This window comes from Littorina saxatilis, linkage group LG6, assembly GCF_037325665.1.
Source record: "Littorina saxatilis isolate snail1 linkage group LG6, US_GU_Lsax_2.0, whole genome shotgun sequence".
NCBI classification, from domain to species: domain Eukaryota; kingdom Metazoa; phylum Mollusca; class Gastropoda; order Littorinimorpha; family Littorinidae; genus Littorina; species Littorina saxatilis.
In genome coordinates, this window is record NC_090250.1 from 50928870 (window position 1) to 50949023 (window position 20154).

The following is a 20154-nucleotide window of genomic DNA, read 5'->3' on the forward strand; positions in this document are numbered from 1 at the left end:
AATACATGTATATAATCAACCTTTTATTTCTAAAATAGGCGTCACTTTTGGGTAATTTTGTAATTTGTCTTAAACTGCTTTGTTTTGTTTATTTAATCATTGTTAAATAGTTCCTGTTAGAGTTTTGTATAAATTAAAAGCGCTTGTTTTGAAGAACTTTGCGAGGGCCCAGAAAACTTGACTTGTATTCGAAATTCTCGACCCTTACGGCGATGGCGTTGAAGGAGGTATGGGGTGCTCTGCAGTCTGTAATTGACAGTGAGACAAAGACCAACTTTGGTGATTTCGTCTTCGAGTTTTGCAACTTAACAGTAAATGCATCTCAGTTTTTAGACATGACTTCTGCTGTTTTTTCCATCGACTTGATTTCCAACGATGCGAACAGTGAACTTTCGTTCACAAGATTTCTCGGCACTGATTTTGTCAAGAAGCCTTTTATTCTCGTCAGCAAAGAGAGAAGTCCGTCTGTGGCGGACATAAATCAGAATCAGTCAACCCCGAGGAGCAACAAGAGCAATGGAATTATTTCTCCTCAAGAAAAACCAATCAGAATCGAGTCACACAAAAGCAACGGCTCAGACGATGTTTGGGGATCACCTCTTAAATGTAACATACCTGCAGAAGACGAGTCTATCAGTATGTTGTCTTTGGAATCATCCCAGATGTGTCTTCAGGCAAAGAAACGAAAACCTAAGCGCATGGGAATAGCCCTGAACTGGGCCAGAAAGATTGTGTCAGCATTCAATATCAACAACCGCCCTAACCCTTCCTGCGTTCCTTCAGTTCTGGTTCTCTGTGATGGTGGAGACGGACATCGTACAGCTCTTGTGGGAGTCACCATGTTCCCAGTTCCTAGACCGACTGGAACTGCCAAAGGCCTCAAGACTGTCACAGTCACGGTGGATGAGAAGGGCAGCATGAACGAGTGGAACTCCATGGTGAAGATGGGCGGAGACCTGTCTCAGTCATGTCAGGCTGTGTATCAGGTCAGCACAGGGCCCATGGACAGAGACAAGCCGTGGGGCACAGTTGCTGTGGAGATCAAATGGAAAGGTGCCAGCCGTCTGCTGGAGATGCCCCCAACCGAGGCCAGCACTGTTGTCAAAGCGTCAGTCCAATCAGGTAGTTATGCTGGAGACAACCGTTTCACTTCTTCTTCTTCTTTTGTAATTGTATACTAAGGCGATGTCTATTCAGGGCTGCTTAATCCTCTTTGGTTGGTGCACCTGTTGGGCAAACTTTCGTAAAATTGAAAAATGATAACGCACTGGCTACACGCACTCAGAGTGTATACAATATTCTGCCCCTATGCACACTCTGACGACGTACGGTCGCGAAGCGAATTATCAATTCAACGCCACTTCACGATAGAAACGCAGAGCAGTTGATTATCAGAGAGTACACAAAAATAAAAATCCTGATGCTGCACGCCCTTTACTGTTACGTAGATTAAATTCTCAGAGTGTACATAAAAGATCGGAGAACTGCATCAACTCAGAGTGTCATTCGACGCCATTTTGTGAAGGAACGCTTCACTTTCGATTCATAGTACGCTAGGGACAAAAACAAACACACACACAAAAACTGATGTTACACAGAGTTTGGAACAAACTTGGAGCATGTATCGACCTAGAACACGAGTTGAAGTGGTTGCATGTGTACACTATGTGAGTGTTCATATGATCATTTCACTTCGGAAAAGAGATGAGGGAAGTCAATACATCAGATTGATCTTTCATTGGCTACTTCCTAACGACTTGTTAGGGTGCATATCATTGGCTTAGAGTTGAAACAGAGCTTTTCATTGTCGGAGTGTATATAATATATATGTCTATTGATCCTGTATACACTTGGAATGCGTGTAGCCGTTGCCAAATTATGAAGCCAGTGTATTTTTGCCATTTTGAATAGACACCTGGACACAGTACACCTATCTACTAAATCTAGCAAGAAAAAAAAGTTGTTTCTTGAACTTTTGCCTGGTAAACCTTCGTCAGTATAGATTAAATTAATTCTTGTTTTGATGTTTGACATTTTTTTAAAAGACAAAAACTGGCAGAAGTAATTACTATGATGTAGTCCTGCATAAGCAAGAATGTCATGGTTACATTTTCTAAATGATTGTTGTTTTTACTGTGTATGATATGATAAATAATTATGTGTGTGTATATATGACACTGATGAATCATTGAATGTCTACCCCACAGGCAGCTTACAAAGCAGCATGGACACGTACTACCAGGAGCTACAGTTTCTGAGCAGAATCATCTCCGCTCTCACCACTGGCGAGGTGGAGTGGGTTTCTCCAGGCTCGGATAAACCAACCGCCTCCCTGACCACCTCCATCCGAAGTCTGATTGAAACGCTGCAGGAGGAAGGAACTCTGGGAAGTGCTGTCACAAAGGAAGGGGAGGGGGAGGCGTGGACCTTCGCTACTGCGCTTAAGAATTTCAGCATTGCTGAACGGAAGGACTATGACTTCACCGACAGGCTGTGGAAGGTGATTTTTCTCATAACGTTATGACTGCAGTGTTGAGTTTTACTTTTAGATTTGAAAATAATTCTTTTCCTATTACATCATGCTGAGTGTGTACAACAGTACATTGTTAATTTTTGCTGTTCAACAAGCCAGCCTTTTGAGTTTGATTGATAATCTGTCAGCAACAATTGTGGATAAGAGGAAAACAATTGGCTAAGTATCCAAGCTGCGGGAAAAAGATAGACTCTACCAGTACCCACAACCACACATTATGTAATTTGCAGTACACCTATGTTTCAATTTTCAAATTGAAAAGAAAATACCGACCAGCTATTTTTACTTCTCTCGTTCAAGTAAATTTTGTTTTGTATCCCGATTGCCATGAAATTTGCATGGCTTGATCTTTAACACTTTCGCGACGGGACACTGATAAATCAGTACCAGCGCTGACACGCCCATGGACGGGAAGCGCATTTTTCAGTACCAGCCATAGAGGGTACACGACTCGTGATTGCTTCCCGGTTTTTGAAGCTTGCAAATAAATTGAGTTGTTTCCCTTGATACACTTGGCGTCCCCTTCTGCCATAATTTGCAAATCCGCCTGATTTGTGTGCGTTTTTGAGGGAAAAAAAATGAATCAAAGGCGAGCCTTGTCTCGGGAGGAGATTCTCCGGATGTTGGACCTAGAGGATCCCGTAGAGCATGATTCGGACGTATCGTTTTCGCCTCACGAAAGCGATACAAGCAGTGAAAGAAACAGTCCCGTTGTTGCTAGTACGAGTCGGCAAACTACACGTGGTTGGCGGTGATACTGCTAGACGAACATGTATCTCGGAATCGTGCAGGAGCTATGGGGGCGTGGCAGCACTGATAACAATGGATGGCTGGAGCCTTCAAATCCTTTTGGAATTGTTCATAGGTGTACAGTTGGTACTTTGTTGTGAAAATGTGACTTATATTCAATATGGATTACCTAGACATCATTTGGTGAGTGTTAGATCTACAGTTTTGTTTCATTTGAGTCAGGATGCTGTGAGTGAATGCGTGATTTGCTTGTTTTTTTCTTTGTACTGTCTCCATATTTCTGTGTACAATGTTAACAATATTTCAGCTAATTCATAGGTTTTACACCTTGTTTGGTTATAACATTATTTATAATACTTTCTGTTAAAAAATAACTTTTAAAAAAAGCAGTAGAAAATAAAACACACACAAAAAAACGTTAAAAAACACAAATTATCCCCCTTTCACCCCCCTTTGCTAAAACAAATCGCGTGACAAACTTATAAATAGCACGACTGAACTGGGCATCCATTTTTGAATTAGTACACAAAATTTGGTGGTGATTGGACTTAATTCAAGCTTGCTAGACAGATTTCTTTACAGTTACTGATTTTTGGGAAGTTTCTTGGTGGCAAGCTTGGGCAGGCAGGACGTAAACGCCGTGGCAGTGCTAGTCACAATAGTGTTAAAGGCCAACATTAGCGCTCAGCAGATGTAGCTCTAGTTTCTAGTGCTGTAAACGCTAAATTCAGCTCTGTTGTCTTCTGCCTTAGAAGCTTACTCCAGTCACAGTAAAATTCACCTTTAAAAGGATGGCACTGTGATTAAGCTCATTCGAGACTAAATACCGAATCACAAGACTCTTGTATTATGTGTATATATATATATATATATGCAAGATTCTTACTGATATACAGCATTAAATCATTAAAAAGAGACTTGAGAAACGTTTTTTTACTATGAAGCATAAGCTGAGTGAGAACTGTTTGTGTATTCCCCAGGTGATGGTGAACTGCATGTCAACAGCTGACCTGGTCTCTTCTTTGCGTCTGGTCTTTGCTGCTCTTGGGAAGGGTCAGCTTCGGCCCTTTGTTGACCGCCACAACCAGACCACCGTGGCACAGATGGTCCGCGAGACTTTCACCGGCCGCTTCAGCGCTCCGAGTCTGACCGGTGTCCAGCCTTACCTGTTCCTGGCGGAGATGGGGGCGGAGAAGCTTCGCAGAGATTACATCCACCTCTTTGTGTCCCAGTGCCTGGCCACGCCCTCCGCCCTAGAGAGCTTGACCGCTACAGACCGAGACCTGCAGGCGAAGCTGACCGCCTTAGAGAAGCTGCACAGCGTTCTGGAAATGGTCACTTTGCTTGGAGCGTCGCTGCGTCTTCCCACAGACACGCTGGGGGTCATCGCTCAGCAGATGCTGTCACACTACCACCAGCATCGTGTCAAACCTCGTCATGTGTTCACCTTCTCTGTCAAGACATCTGAGGTCCGCTACGTCCTTGGTGCAGTCCGTCCCATCATGTGGTGTGTGGAGACCAGCAGCAAGGTCTCGGCGTGCGACAATGTGTATCAGTCTTCGTTGCACTGCCTCAGCACCTCTCAGCCCTTTCTCCATCTGCTTGCCGCACCCAGAGGGGTGCTGGGTGACAAGAGGGACGATTCTGAGAACATGGACAATGGGGTGGAGTTGTCTGCAATCGGAGACTCGCAAGGCCAGTACTGCCTGGTGCAGCGCAAGGAAACTGTCATCGTCATGTAATTTGTTCTCGCTCACATACAGTGTCGTCGTTTGTGCAAGTTTACTTTTCAGATTCTGTGTTTGCTGTTTGTTAGTTCAGCAATGTTGTTCCCAGGCCTCAGCCCTGGGTCATGTACGCATACGTTTTAAATCTGACGCATTGTTCTAACCCTAGGCCGGTCGAATGTCCCATAGTTTTAACACCCGGGATGTCTTCTGACACAACAACTGTTGCGGCCAGGACATGTTGACCAGTATATATATTTTGAATCCAGGTCCAACTGATCTATTGTTCTCTCGGTGTCTAGCAACAACACTGGTTCAGTAAAACGTTTATGTTAGCATACGCTATGGCTGTGTTCAATGTATGGTGTGAGAAACAAAGGGAAGTGTGCGCTTTGAATGCATGATATGTGCAATACAGTAATTAGTCAGTGACAGTTATGCAGAACCAATCTCCACACTTTTTTGTTTTTTGTGTGCATGTTTTTTGTTCAATTTAAACTGTGGATGCTTTTTTTTTTTTTTACACTTGTTAGTTCGTTGACATGTTTAGACTTAGGTGAGTTTGTGGTTAGTACTTTCACTGGTTAGTACTGGATAGTTTGTTCTTTCCCGGAAGAATATGTAGAACTTTACTAAAATTCTGTTTCTTTGCTGGTTACATTAAATACAAAGCATGCACTCGACCTGCACAGTGCTTTTGTACCAGAATGTAAATTTACCTTTCAAAACTAAAATGACTGACTTTGGCTTGTTTTTATGAATAATACTAATAGACTTGGGTAAAGAACAAAATTGGACATGGCCACATTCATCATATTCCATTATATTAATAATAAATGATAAATTTGTTAAATTATCATGTTACTGTTTTGTTTGGATGGTCTTATTTGCCAGTGTGACTGTGGAGCAGTGCCGTGCCGCTGGATTTTTAACCCGAAGGTTGGCACCTCTTCACATACACATGCATGCACTCATACACACACTTTTTCTCTATTCCTTCCAACAAGTCAACAGATTCCACTGTAAAGAGAACTTTACCAGAGCTGCAAATTGAACACTAAGTTGACTAACAAACACACACACACAAAACATGGAGTTTCTCCAGATATTGTGTAATCTCACGATTTATTTCAAGTATTATATTTGGCGATAATGACTTTTGAATATAAAACATTTCTTTACAAACCTGTAGGAATAATGCATAATGATAGGCAACTGTGGATATTTGGTTCAATACCTGACCTATGCCCCCCAAAAATTAAAATTGAATAATTAATTCAACAACATTTACAGGGCTACTTGTGCAATGCTTATGCAAGAAAAGACATGCAGTCCTACAATATATATATACAGAAAGGTAGGCTAGGGACGGGCGTGGTGGTAAGACGTCGGCCTCCTAATCGGGAGGTCGTGAATTCGAATCCCGGTCACTGCCGCCGGGTGGGTTAAGAGTGGAAATTTTTCCTATCTCCCAGGTCTTATGTGCAGACCTGCTAGTGACTTAACCCCCTTTGTGTGTACACGCAAGCACAAGACCAAGTGCGCACGAAAATGATCCTGTAATCCATGTCATGGTTCGGGGGGTTATAGAAACACGAACATACCCAGCATGCCTCCCCAGAAATCGGCGTATGCTGCCTGAATGGCAGGGTAAAAACGGTCATACACATAAAAATCCCCTCGTGCTAAAAACATAAGTGAACGTGGGAGTCTAAGCCCATGAACGAAGAAGAAGAAGCTAGAGTATGGAACAATAATGTACATTTATAAACACAAGTAACAATACATGTATTTCATTTTCATTACTTTATTGTCCCATCGCTGGGAAATTCGGGTCGCTTCCTCCCAATGGAAAGCTAGCAGCAACGGAGTCGCGCTACCCAGGTGTCTGCGTGTTTAGGTGTATTCAGCCACCTGCACTTATGGCAGAATGACCAAGGTCTTTTACGTGCCATTGTGATGACACGGGGGTGGGACATGGCTTCCATCTCTGGGTCTGCACATAAAGTTGACCCATGTCCGGTCCCGGCCCGAATTCGAACCTGCGACCTTTCGATCAGTGCTCTACCAACTGAGCTACCGGGTATTTCAGCTGAACTGTAACATTAGCATACAAAATAGTAATATCAAAGAAAACAAGGGCAATAGCCTCACATGGACACTTAATGCTGTAACGATTAACACTCTCATGACTAGTGTGCAACAACAAGATCAAATACTGTCAAAATAATTCCCCTCAAAATTATAATGTTTTGTGGTAACGAGAGGCTTCTGTTCGCTAAATCGGAACCAATGTGCCTTTCCTGAATACTTCGACGTTGCTTTGCGACTACGCTTAGGAGCACAGGATGGAAATGAATGATCGAATCCCGAACACTTACAAAATTTGTTTGCAGAAAGTGCGAGTAACGAGAGTGGTCTTCGTTTAGTAAAGATTCAGTTCACGGAATGTTGGACAAAACCTGTACAAGCAAAAACACAGAAAGGATTGCTTACTGTCATGATCATTTTCTTCCATATGAGGTTGGTTTTATTTTAAAAAATAAGTTCATTTTGAGTTACAAGAATTATTATGAGTTGAACAAAAATAGGACACTGCAGTAACCAGATTAATACTTTCTTTATCAATATTTCAGCAGCGACAAACTGCCTTCTTCATGATGGTATGATGAAAGTTATATAAACAAGAATAGTGTGCGCCTTGAGTCACCTTGTGGTGAGATATGTGCGTGTTATAAATTCTCGTATTATTTATTATTATTTGTGTAGATTGTCGACCAGAGCTGCTCACAGTCTTCAACTCCATTAGTCATTACTGACTTTGGACCTTCTGTCACACGAAATATCAACCGGTAACCATGACCCGTTGTTGATCAAATATCCAGGATTATAATCTTTTCACCGGTAAAATACATGACATTTTTGGCAAACACATCTCCCTGGAGTAGACAATGCTTGGCTGTTTTTCTCAGCTTAAATCATATTTGGATATCTCATAGTATTTTGAACTTAGTTTTAAATTCTACTGCATGAAACAAGACTGAATCCGAACCCTCCCCCCGTGTACACTACATTGGGTGTGCACGTTAAAGATCCCACGATTGACAAAAGGGTCTCCACCACATGGCCCATTCCTTAACGTGGTGTGGTGGTTTGCGTGTCTCGGTGACCCTAAGAGCTATGCCAGCGGGAGTGTAAACTCCTGGCAGGGCTTCCCAAGCTGGACAGGCCGAAGGGTAGAGGCCAGACTAATATGGACCAACCTTGTGCTCACAGGGCAGGTCCTTGGGCCATGAGCTAAGGGTGAGGTAACCCTGACAGAAACCTCGAGTGCTGAAGACGTATGTGTTGGGCCGCACGGCGCACTCCAACAAACCACAACACTACGCATCAACTGCCATTATGACACTTGGAAACAGAATTGACAGTAATGGTGCTCGCCCTGTGAGGATCCACCAGGCAGTTTAAAAGTGAGGCCAGTGGCTGCGCTGCAGAGGACCACTAATTATATCTCAAGATCTGGACTCCAAGTGTGATCGGCGATCGAAAAGAAGAAGACAAAAGGGTCTTTCCTGGCAAAATTGCTTAGGCACAGTTAATAATTGTCTACCTATACCCGTGTGACTTGGAATAATAGGCCGTGAAAGGTAAATATGCGCCGAAATGGCTGCAATCTACTGGCCGTATAAAATTTCATCTCGCACGGCATCACTGCAGAGCGCCTAGAACTGTACCCACGGAATATGCGCGATATAAGCGTCATTGATTGATTGCTTGATTGAATCAAAGCCTCTGTTGAAGCATTACTTACCACCTCCCTGAAGAAATGTCTACTCTATTCACTCCATTTTGTACGCATGATTGTCTAGAATACGAGCAGTGGAAAAAATTACGACGAGAAAAATTCCATGACTACTTCTCTTCACAAATGCATCCCGAAGCTCATCCAGTAGTTTTTGGCTCACGTAAGTGTAGCCTATGCGATGATAAACTTTGTCTGTCTGTGCGTGCGTGCGTGCGTGCGTGTGTGTGTGATAGAAACTTTAACATTTCCGAGTCTATGGATAAAGCTCGCATAAGAAGATTACGTCTCGGTCAAAAGTGTTTGACGTGTGTGATAGAAACTATTTGAAGACGTCACATTATGACGTAAGAGGGTTAGACGTCACGCAAAGGAATTACTGAAAGTCTCGGTCATTGTTATTGTGAGCGGGCCGAGACTAATTGGCAGATCCAGGGTCTCGCTTTCTTGCACAGTTTCACCTATGCTTACTGTGTGTGTGTGTGTGTGTGTGTGGTGTGTGTGTGTGTGTGTGTGTGTGTGTGTGTGTGTGTGTGTGTGTGTGTGTGTGTATGTGTGACGGAGTGATTGAGTTTGTGTTACTGTTTGTCGATTTCTTACGTGGGCCTTGATGGCTTCGCCTCTTGTTACACATGATGATTACAGTTTTTGCTGAAAGAAGCATTTGGTAAACTTAATAAAGGTTGCAACGGACGCATGTTTGAATCATTGATGTTCAAATACGATGTGGAGTACGCTGATTTTTCTGAAAATACATCAAGTTTGCTTGATAATACTCCCAGTGCAAAACAGGGGTTCCCAGGTCTGCATATGAATTAGACTGACAACTTTGTGGTAAATGTAAACACACCTACCATCTGAAAATGCCAACTTCACAAGGTAAATTTAACCCTCTGCTCTGGAACATCAATCAAGAACCCTGATCCATGCCACACTATTTTGTGAAGCATAATATTGTCATTGTCGGTGACAAAAAAACATGACATGTATACATACTATTCCTTTAGGTCTGGTGCAGTATACATGCTTCTCTACTTCATGTTTCTGACATGTTGTATGTGAGATCACCTTTCATTTCCTGAGGAATCGTGGAAGCATGGTGTATCACATAAAGATCATGCTTCAAATAGAATTGAAGGTAAATATATGTGACTTGATACTGTCAAAAATGAAAACTATAACTGCAAAAACAAGAGGAAACAACACAACAACAAACAGTAAATACAGCTAAGTTTACTAAGGATGTGACTTCCGTTTCTCAGTGGCAAGATGGTTAGGTTTGGGAGAGTAAAGCTAGTAACAGCCTTTTCCTGATGACTGTTGGTTTGGCAAGATAATGCTCTAGCCTGCTTACTTCCCAAGCAGCTAGCTTCCTAGCATTTATTACCGAAGAGAAACAGGTGCCAGCTGGCATCACTCGGTGGCCATGTATGATAATCATAACACAATTCTCTAACCACATGAAAAATAAACAATGACACAACAAAATAAGCTGGAAAGATATAGAGGAGTATAAACGGCAACTGATAATCCAGCATTTTTATGCAACATTATCTGTGCCAATACTGTAAGTGTAAAGGCAGCTGATTAAACTCTCAAAAAAGTGAATGCCCAGAAAAGAAAAATACTATTTCAAAAATTGTATTGAAGCATGTTTTAACTTGTCACCTACAGTTTCTCTGCGTTTACAAAAATGTTGTCACCTAACCAGAAGTCTGATTACTCATTTCATTTTTCTGTTACCGAACAGTTACACCGGTCTTGTACTTCAGAATAGAACTAATGTATTTTCACTTGTTGTTTGTCCTTTTGAGTTCAGATGTATTGTCAGCAAAATCGTAATCATGCAACTAACCTATGACAGGGGGGGCTGACTCCTGCTCATGACTATTTTCATTTCTGCTAGTCTATAACAATTGCTTACACATCAGACAATTCAGGTCTCACAAAATTAACTTTGAGTTGTCTGCTATAAATTGAGAATGTAAACAGTTCAACATGGGATTGAGAAAGTGTAAATGCCTAATAGTAATAATTAGTTGAAAAATTAAGTTAGAAATTCCTGAGCAGAATATGTGTAAACTCTCAAAGTGTGGTAATGCCTGACTCTGCAGTAGGGCTTAATATAATATTGTAACTAAATGAGTATTGCATACATGTACTTAAAAATGTTTTGATTTGTCTGTCTCACCTGTTTGCCAGTCTTTATGCCGATGAAGACATACAATTACAAATATCACAAATGTTTGTCAGTAAATGCATCATGCTACAAAACATGCTCACTAAAGGACCTGCAAGAATACATCGGTGGATGGATTTTAAATTCTTTTAAAAACGTGTCACTTTGGTCTGATAAACTTTAAACCATTAACCCACTTCACCATCACAAACAATGAATTCTCTGCCTTTTGAGGATAACTACAAAGACAACTGTGAACATTTCTACACCAACAACATAACACAGCACTCATGCAACCCCAAAAGACAAATTTCACCCACACAGCTCTGTCTCAATCCAAAAAGTCCACTAACATAGCTCTCAACCACAAAAGACAAAATCCACCACTACAGATAACCACAAAAGACAAAGACATAGTCTCAACCACAAAATACAGTCTACCAACACAGCTCTCAACCACACAAAAATAAAGTCCAAAACCGTATCTCAACCACAAAAAACAAAGTTTATCAACACAGTCTCAACCACAAAAGACAGTCAACCAACACAGTCTCAACCACACAAAAAAAGTGTTAAAAAAAAAAGCTCTCAACCACAAAAGACAAAGTCCACCACTAGAGATAAATGATCGGAGGGATACGTCATGGACGGCAGACGGTCCTTGCCAATCTGCTCCTCAGTGGGCAGCTGCAGCAGCGACACTGGCCGTAGAAAGTCTGTGGTGAAGAAGACATAGTCGATGCACTGCGCCGTTTCACAGTTCTTACCGTGCGGACCACCGCGCACCTTCCACGTGGTAAACGCTGGTTCTTCCAGCTTGTCAGAGAGGTAGCAATAAGCGCTACCCAGCTTTAGCTCACTCTTTCTGAACGTCGCGTACACTTGCTCTGAGGGTTCCGCATTGAAATCGCCACAAACAACCAAGGGGGTGGAGGGAGTTACACTCTTTGTCAGAGTCTGCTCCAAGTATTTCCCTTGCTCATGCCGCATCTGCCAGTACGGCGTCTTAGACTTGAGATGTGTGACGGCCACAAAGAACTCTTTGTGTAAAAGGAGGTGAGTGAACTTGCAGATGACTGCCACCTGATTTGTTGGTTCCCTTTTCTCGTCCTTCAACACAACACCTTTCTGCTGTATCAGACTGACCTGGTCCTTCTTCCAGAACACAGCACAACCATCAGGGCCGTAGTTTACGTCAGAGTAGAGGCACGGTGAGTCCGGCTTGGGGAAGAAAGATCCGTCGTAGCCAGCTTTGCCCAGCATCTCCTGCATGAAGGTGAAGTGGTCGACCTCCTCCAGGCACACGATGGTGGCATTGTACGTCAAGATTTCCTCCAAGATGTGCAGCTTACGGTGTTCCCACTGGAGTGCCTCCAACGGGCACAGCACAAAGTTGTCATCCCCCTGGCTCAGGGCTGCGACCATGAACAAAATCACAGAGAGTTCAACACACACACATCACCGCATACACATACACTTTTACATATGCACATTCAGACTTTGTCATCAACAATCTGACTGAAACTATCATAATGTACTGTGGAAGTATACTTTGTAAAAGGTACAAGTCGAGCAAGGCCTTAATCAGTTGCTCTCATCTATTTCAAAATTAGCAAGCTAGAAACTGTGCGTCTCTATTATTGTTCAAGAGAGTGGTTTGGGGGCGGGGGAAATTGCTGACATTACAAAAATTCATGTATATTCATTACAAACACTGAAACAGGCCTTGGTGAAAAAAGATGCTCACAAAGTTGTAATAGCACCCTTGCAGTGTACTCGTATCTTCAATAACAATACTTAATGGAAAATTTCTAAGTAAATTTTCATTTCATTAATATACTTACCCGAATCACATAAAGAATTTGACTACGTCTGAGATGCTAGGTACTGAAAAAACGCTACCCATCAAAAAACAAACAAAGGGAAGCGACCCCTACCAAAAAGCTTGAATAGCCATGGTAACAGCCAGGTTCCCTGGGAGTTACCTCCCATATAGCTACTTCCTCTCTGTCACCACGTGACCGCTCATACGGCTTCAGAAAGACTAAAAACCACAAGCGGGGAAGGAGGGAGGGAATTCACTATGTGATTCGGGTAAGTATATTAATGAAATGAAAATTTACTTAGAAATTTTCCATTAAATTACATATTCTTACTCCGAATCACATAAAGCAGATAACATCAACATGGCGGTGGGCAAGAAATAAACTCAAACTCACCATCACGTTCTGGTCAGAACCTGACCAGCTGCTACGAGTGCAGGCAGAGCACGAGAGCCGTCCTGGCGGAGGGCAGAAATGTCCCGAAGATAATAATTCAGGAATATATCTTCAGAGCGCCAGTACGCAGTAGACAAAACATCATCAAGGCGCATGGAGCGTAGGACTGCGAGCGATGATGCCCATGCCCTCGTTTCATGGGCTCTGGGGGAGTCCAGGGGAAAGGCAGGCAGCGCCCCCCCCCCCCCCCCCCCCCCCCCCCCTGTTTGTGCTACTCCAAACATAAGCTTGCCTTATCAGAGAAGTCACCCACCGGGCCAACGTAACCTTTGAGACATCTCTCTCCCGAGTTGTAAGAAGGGAGAGAAACAATAACTTCTGAGACTTGGAACGCACGGGCTGAGTGCGCTCTAAGTACAAACGGAGAGCCCGATCAGGACAGTTGACCAAATCAGGGTCGTCCGGAGCCAACGCGTTGGTCAGAGCCTTGACTCTAACCAACGGAGAGGCCTGCCCCGGAGTCTGATTTTTGGCCAAAAAATCGGGACGGAAATGCAAAGACACAGAGCCGTCCGACTCGAAAGAAATATCCTCTGGCAGACCCGACAGGGCGTGGACCTCGCTACCCCGCCGGGCCGTCGCCAACAGAAGAAGAAAAAGCGTCTTCCGAGTAAGATTATGCAGACTAGCCTCCCGCAGCGGTTCGAACTCCGAAGAACGCAAGAATGCTAAGACCAGAAACAGGTCCCACTTGGGGGACGGGCACCTGGACCTGGCCTGCTTGAGAGCAGCACCCTTGATTACTGCTGCAATCACTCCCCCGACGTTAATAGATCTACCGATCTGCTTAAGCGTCGCAGAGATAGCTGAGCGCCGGACCCTCAAGGAGGAAACAGACGCACCCTGCGAAAAAAGAAAAGAGAGGTGGTTGGCCACCTGCATAGAGCGAGGCGCCACCGAACTCACCCCCTTCTCCAAGCACCAGGAGGCCCAGGACCTCCAGTGTGAGGCGTAAACAGACGCCGTGGACGCCCTGTGCGAGCGGTCCACCAGATCCAGCGTCAAGGATGACGCTCCCGAGCGCCTCAGTGAGTCCCGAACAACCTCCACACGTGAAGCTTCAGAAGACTGGGCTCCTCGTGTGGAATGCCTGTTCGGGGCTGCACGAGTTCCCCTCGCATAAGGGCGAGAGGAATGGGGGGCCCGTGGGCGAGCCGTAGCAGGTCCGGGAACCAGACCTGCGACGGCCACAGAGGGGCGACCAGAAGAAGAAGAGTCGGCCCCTCCAGCTCCGCCTTTCGAATTACTCGGCTGAGTAATGGGAAAGGCGGAAAGGCGTACGCCTCCAGGCCCGTCCAGGGAATGTCCAGAGCGTTCACTCGCCAAGCCTGAGGATCCGGGAATGGCGAGACAAACACCGGAAGCCTCTTCGAGAACCTTGTGGCAAAGAGGTCCACGAGAGGCTTTTGGACCTGAGCCCAAAGGCGCAGCAGTGCCCCGTGAGTGATGGTCCACTCTGACTGAAGCACTCTGCCGGAGCGACTGAGCTCGTCCGCCAGAGTGTTCAGCCTCCCTGGAAGGTACCTGGCTGAGATCGTGATGTGGTGAAGAGCACACCACTTCAGGATCTCGCAGGTCCTGTCCGAGAGAGACGGGGACCGCGAGCCTCCCTGCTTGTTGATATAGGCGGCCACAGTCGTGTTGTCTGTAAACAGACGAACATGCTTGGCCTGCAGGGAGGGCAGAAACTCGACTAGAGCTAGAGCTACTGCTTCCAGCTCTAGCAAGTTGATATGCCACTGGCTCTGTTCCTCCGACCACAGACCTGACACCGTGTGTAGGTCCGTGTGTGCCCCCCATCCCCGCAGAGAAGCATCTGTAAACAGATCCAAGTCTGGGGGAGGTAGGGCGATCGGAACTCCCTTGCTGATCCATTCCGTGTCCAGCCACGGAAGGGTCGCGGACTGGAACCATCCCTGGAGAGGGACGAGGGCGTTCCAGTCCACCTGAGGGGAGTCCACAAACGGCTTCAGCGCTGCCTGAAAAGGCCGTTTGTGGACCCTGCCCAGAGGAACCAACAGAGCCATGGACTCCATCTGCCCCAAGATGGAGGCGAGAGACCGGAGGGGCGCCTGCAGGAGAGGCAAAGTGGAGCGGATCTGAGCCTGGAGTTTGTCCACCCGTCGCTGGGAGGGTTGGACAGTCCAGGCAACCGTGTCGAACGACATCCCGAGGTAGGTGAACGTTTGAGACGGGATCAGCTCCGACTTTGACCGGTTGATCGAGAAACCCAACAGGTGAGCCTCTCGAAGAACCGATTGGGTATGCTGCGAGCAGCCTATCTGGGATTGGTTCAGAACGAGCCAATCGTCCAGATAGACCCGCAGACGAACCCCCTGCGACCTCGCCAGAGCGCAAAACTGTCTCACCACCATGGTAAAGATCCATGGTGCGAGAGACAGCCCGAAAGGGAGCGCGCGGAACTGGAAGACCTGATCTCCCCACCGGAAACGAAGCCATTTCCGGTCGGCCGGATGCATGAGAATGTGGAAATATGCATCCGTCAGGTCTATGGAGGTCGCCCAATCTCCTGGGCGCAGAGAGTCCCTGACCGTGGCCGGCGTCTCCATCTTGAACTTGATCTCTCTCAAAAAAGTGTTGAGGAGAGATAAGTCCAAGACGGGGCGCCACGCCCCTGAAGCTTTGGGGACGGCGAAAAGACGGCCGTAAAACCCCAGTGAGCTTTGGTCCAGGACCCTCTCGACCGCGCCCTTCTGCACCAGGGAGACAATCTCCGCCTGAAGGACGGATCTTGCTTCCTGCGAGGAGGGGGGTCTGAAGAGCGGCGGATGTCGGGAAAGAGGTGCCTTCTCCTCCCGCCATAAGAGACGGAAGCCCGATCTCACAACTCCCACTATCCATTGGCTGTCTACTGATACCATCCAATGGGAAAGTGCCCGGGAGGGGCCTCCCGCCATCACCAGAGTGGAGGGCGGGAGGGTGGTGAGACCGGGAGCGCTTCATTGGGGGTGAGGCTTGCTACTCGAGCCGCCTCGTCCCCTTCCCGACGCCATCCGTTTCTTGCCGCCTCTAGAGCTCTGCTGTGCAGGTCTCTTCTGAGCAGGTTTGGGATGAGAGGCCGGCTGAGACTTCCCTTGCTGGGAAGGCTTAGCTTGCTTCATGCCCTGTAGAGTCATGTCCAGGAATTGAGAATCCTTGTTGGACTGAATCTCCTGTTGCCGAGCGACAAGCGCCATTTGGCTGAACAAGGAGCCCTCCACAACCGGAGACACTCTGAGAGTGTCTCTGGTAACCTGCTCTGCAAACTGAGAGTTGGCAAGAAACAACTCCCTCCTCGCCAAGACTGCGTGTGCGTACTGTAAAGAGGACAGACGAGTCTGTTCCTCGTTTACCTTAGCCAACGCTGTGAGGAGGGAGGAGACGTCGTCCGCGTTCTGCTCTTCGCTGAGCGTAAACGGGACTAAGTCGTCCGTCAAAGACCTAGAGAGAGCCCGAATCAGCGTGTCGGAAATTGAAGCCAATTCCAACAGCTGACGTCCGACTTCCTCCAGGGAGAGGAGAGTGCTTTCTTTCACCGGAATCACTGAGTCGCCCTTGACTGGCTTGGCCAGAAGAGCTGTCAAGTCCGGCGTCACCGGCAAGACGGAACGCGGAAGTGCGTAAGACGCAACGAGGTTCCGGCTATGCCGAGGAAGCGCAAGCTTCCGCTGAGGCAATGGCACGAAAGTAGAAGTCTGTGCCATCGTCGCCAGCCAAGGCTGAGATTGCTCCGGAACTGTGCCGAAAGGCACCAGAAACGGAACAGGGTCCGAAGGCACACCACCTGTCCGCCTAGGCGCCGACGCCCAGACTTGCGACAGATGGTAGGCTATGGCCGGCGACTCCGCGAAGCGGAAGGACGGATTAGCCTCCTTAGCAGGTAGGAAATCCGACATCGCCGAAGGTACCCCCGAAGTGGGAGACACCGCCGCAGCCGTGCTCTCCGGGAAATAACGTGAAGTCACCTCAGCTGCTGTGTCCAGGATGACACGCAGCCTTGACGACATTCCCGAAGGAGGCTCTTCACTGGCCACTGATTGCACATCAGAGTGGTCACAGGAAGTGCCATGACCGTAGTCATCCAGAACGCCGGCGGCAGGATACCCGAGATGACCGGAAACCGGAAACCCGTAATCCTGGAAGTGATCCTGACTTGAACCCTGACTAAAGTGCATAGGGTAAGACGGAAACCCATCCGAAGCCGCCGGATGTACGTGGGAGGAAGTCGCGACCCCGTCCGGGGGAAGTGACAGCCTGCCTGGTTGAAGCGCCGGAAGCGCAAAAACCTCACGCCGTTGATCCCTCTCCTGCAGCCACGCGGACGTGCTAGGATGAGGGACAGCGTGTCCGGCCGAAGCCGGAAGTGCAGACGTCGAAACCGCCGGGGGCGGAAACGACGAATGCGAGAACTGCGGCTGAGAGCCGTAAAGCCCGGAGGCCAGTTCTCGGTCAAACCCGTCACTGCGGCACTGGGTGCGGGCTAGTGAGGGCAGACACCGAAGCTGAGCGACAGATTCACCATACGGAGTACTGTTGCCAGTAGAGAGCAGGGAGTGACCCCGAGCCAATGAACCGCTTCCCGTGAGGGAATGTCCGAACGCCTCACGAGGGCTGCCAGACCGGTCCGACTTACTTGAGACGCCTGTGGTAGAGGCGGAAGCAGCCTGAGCATGCAGACCGGAAGCCGAGGTAACCACCACGGAAGCGAGGGAACGCACCCCCCCCATCTCCGCAGGAAGGAAAGCGCTAGCGGAAGGAGACGCTCGCTGCATTTCAGTCTGAACCATGGAACGTATCTCTGGGAGTAACGAACTCAAAAAGGAGGCAACGATAGCCCCTTGCTCCGGAGCCGCAGAGGGCGGCGGCGGAGTAACAGCAGAAGTACTAGGACGAGAAACAGTACTAGGACCAGGCGGTGAAATGGGCACCGTCAAAATGGTATTGCGTGCTTCGTCCGACACGACCACCAAAGGCTTGGTGCTAGAAGATTTAGGTTTCACTTTGCCCTTCAAATCGGATTTACCCTTACGTTTGTCTGAATCAGCCATGCTGACGAACAACGAAAACGTAAACAAGCAAAAAATTTAACAAGGAAAGTTACTGAAAATGAACGTAAACACGAACCGCAAGCAGTAACTAACAACGCAGAAACAAACCAAACTTGCAACGAAACAGTGAACAAGCACAGGTTAAACGCCACAGACAGCAAGTCAGCCAAGCTGACAGAAGCAAAATGGCACAACGCACGTGTTACTGACACACAGAGTCCAAGGGACAAAATATCAGCAACAGCAGGCGAAAACGAACAAAAACCACAGAAAAAACAGAACGGGCTCACCAAACGAAGCCCTGACAGGAGAACGATGGGTTACGTGGCCGGCAAGTGAACAACTCCACCAAAGGCAGCCACAGAAAGCGCACAAAATTTCCAACACAACCTCTCTGCAAGACGCTGAAGTCAGTATGAGCGGTCACGTGGTGACAGAGAGGAAGTAGCTATATGGGAGGTAACTCCCAGGGAACCTGGCTGTTACCATAGCTATTCAAGCTTTTTGGTAGGGGTCGCTTCCCTTTGTTCGTTTTTTGATGGGTAGCGTTTTTTCAGTACCTAGCATCTCAGACGTAGTCAAATGCTTTATGTGATTCGGAGTAAGAATATGTAATTTAATTGTCTATTAAAATGAATACCTTCAAATGGAGAAAAAAAATCTATATGTCTAACCTCCCTGTCAAGGATTGTATGCATATTATGTACACATGGTAATAAGAATTATAAGTTCCTTAACAAAGACAGTTCAGCTCATAAAACACATCACAAACTTCATGTCCACCGGCAAATTGGTTACACATTCCCACACTTTAAATATGACAAGAAGCACTAACCTTGAGCCAAAAGATTCCACTGCAAGACCCGTAATACAGGCTTGCTGTCTTTGGGTTTTTCTTCATTGTTCACTTGGACAGGGGAGTCCTTGAACTGGCGTCTAAGCAGCTCTGGCAACTTGAGGCCTTCTCTCTGTTTACGCACCTCATTCAGCAATGCCTGCACGCCGTCTGTCATCTTCAGGTTCTGCTGCAAATAAAACATCATAGACGTATTTTACAAAAATAGCAATTTTTGTATGGGCCGTGGAAGAGTTGTGCCACTTGAAAAATGGACCGTCAATGGCAAGGCTCAAACCGGCGACCTCATGATCTCTAGCGCATTTCGGTGAAAAATAGGAGAGTATATTTTGTGAGATACTACCGGTTCCCGAGCCACAGGGCTCCAGACCTGGCTCGCCGGATCTCGAGCCACTCCGAACATTAATAGTAATACCATTAGGCATTATTCCGCGAAAAAACTGTTTTCCTTCGGGGGGAAAACGATGCCGCGGCGGATGATGAAAAAACGTTAGTTATTCCACGGAAAAAAACTGTGTCCTCGGCATTTCTGTTTTTCCGTGGAATAACCGAATAATGTCGTCATTCGCCAAGTATAACTATCCGCTAAATATGATTGATTGTTTCCAAGCGACTACACAACACAGTACACCGAATCCGATACTGACGATAGGTCAAGCCAAAGGTCCCAACGCTGGACAAACTGTGAAACGTGGTCTTGTCGAGGAAAGAGACATTTTCTGACCACGATGTATACACATCATACAGACCTTAAGACCGGGGTCGGTTTGTAAGCGGTTTCGAACTGCTTCAAGCTTTCACAACAGCATCCAGTTGTGTAAAGTCAGGGATTTGAAGAAGACAGAAGAATGTCGTCTGCTGCTTCCGGCTTCATATCCGGTTTCCCTGGAATTACTTTATGGAACTGCAACTTATTTTATTTTAAGACAACTTAAATCTGATAATTAAGGTTCACAATGACTTTATGAAATATTATGGAC

The 20154-nt window shown here is 46.5% G+C and overlaps 2 protein-coding genes across 2 annotated transcripts; one reads left to right on the forward strand and one right to left on the reverse strand.

Annotated features, from left to right (window-relative positions):
- Nucleotides 1–143: 143 nt before the first annotated feature.
- LOC138969479 (protein zwilch homolog) lies at nucleotides 144–5863 on the forward strand. The gene is made up of 3 exons (XM_070342270.1): nucleotides 144–1122; nucleotides 2208–2500; nucleotides 4264–5863. The coding sequence occupies exons 1-3, from the start codon at nucleotides 213–215 to the stop codon at nucleotides 5023–5025; spliced, it is 1965 nt and encodes a 654-aa protein (XP_070198371.1). The 5' UTR covers nucleotides 144–212; the 3' UTR covers nucleotides 5026–5863.
- Nucleotides 5864–9480: 3617 nt separating this feature from the next.
- On the reverse strand, nucleotides 9481–20053 carry LOC138969482 (nocturnin-like). Its single transcript, XM_070342276.1, has 3 exons — nucleotides 19924–20053; nucleotides 19154–19343; nucleotides 9481–12406 (listed from the first exon to the last, which is right to left on the reverse strand). Exons 2-3 carry the CDS (start codon nucleotides 19329–19331, stop codon nucleotides 11580–11582), a joined length of 1005 nt encoding a protein of 334 aa, XP_070198377.1. The 5' UTR covers nucleotides 19332–19343; nucleotides 19924–20053; the 3' UTR covers nucleotides 9481–11579.
- Between the last annotated feature and the right edge of the window lie 101 nt (nucleotides 20054–20154).

Bases quoted from the DNA above. Each gene is read 5' to 3' on its own strand.
- LOC138969479 (XM_070342270.1), top strand. From the start codon at position 213: ATGGCGTTGAAGGAGGTATGGGGTGCTCTGCAGTCTGTAATTGACAGT. The intron at 1,123-2,207 runs GTAGTTATGCTG...TCTACCCCACAG, and splicing joins CAAAGCGTCAGTCCAATCAG to GCAGCTTACAAAGCAGCATG. The intron at 2,501-4,263 runs GTGATTTTTCTC...TGTATTCCCCAG, and splicing joins TCACCGACAGGCTGTGGAAG to GTGATGGTGAACTGCATGTC.
- LOC138969482 (XM_070342276.1), bottom strand. From the start codon at position 19,331: ATGACAGACGGCGTGCAGGCATTGCTGAATGAGGTGCGTAAACAGAGA. The intron at 12,407-19,153 runs GTTAGTGCTTCT...TCATGGTCGCAG, and splicing joins GTGGAATCTTTTGGCTCAAG to CCCTGAGCCAGGGGGATGAC.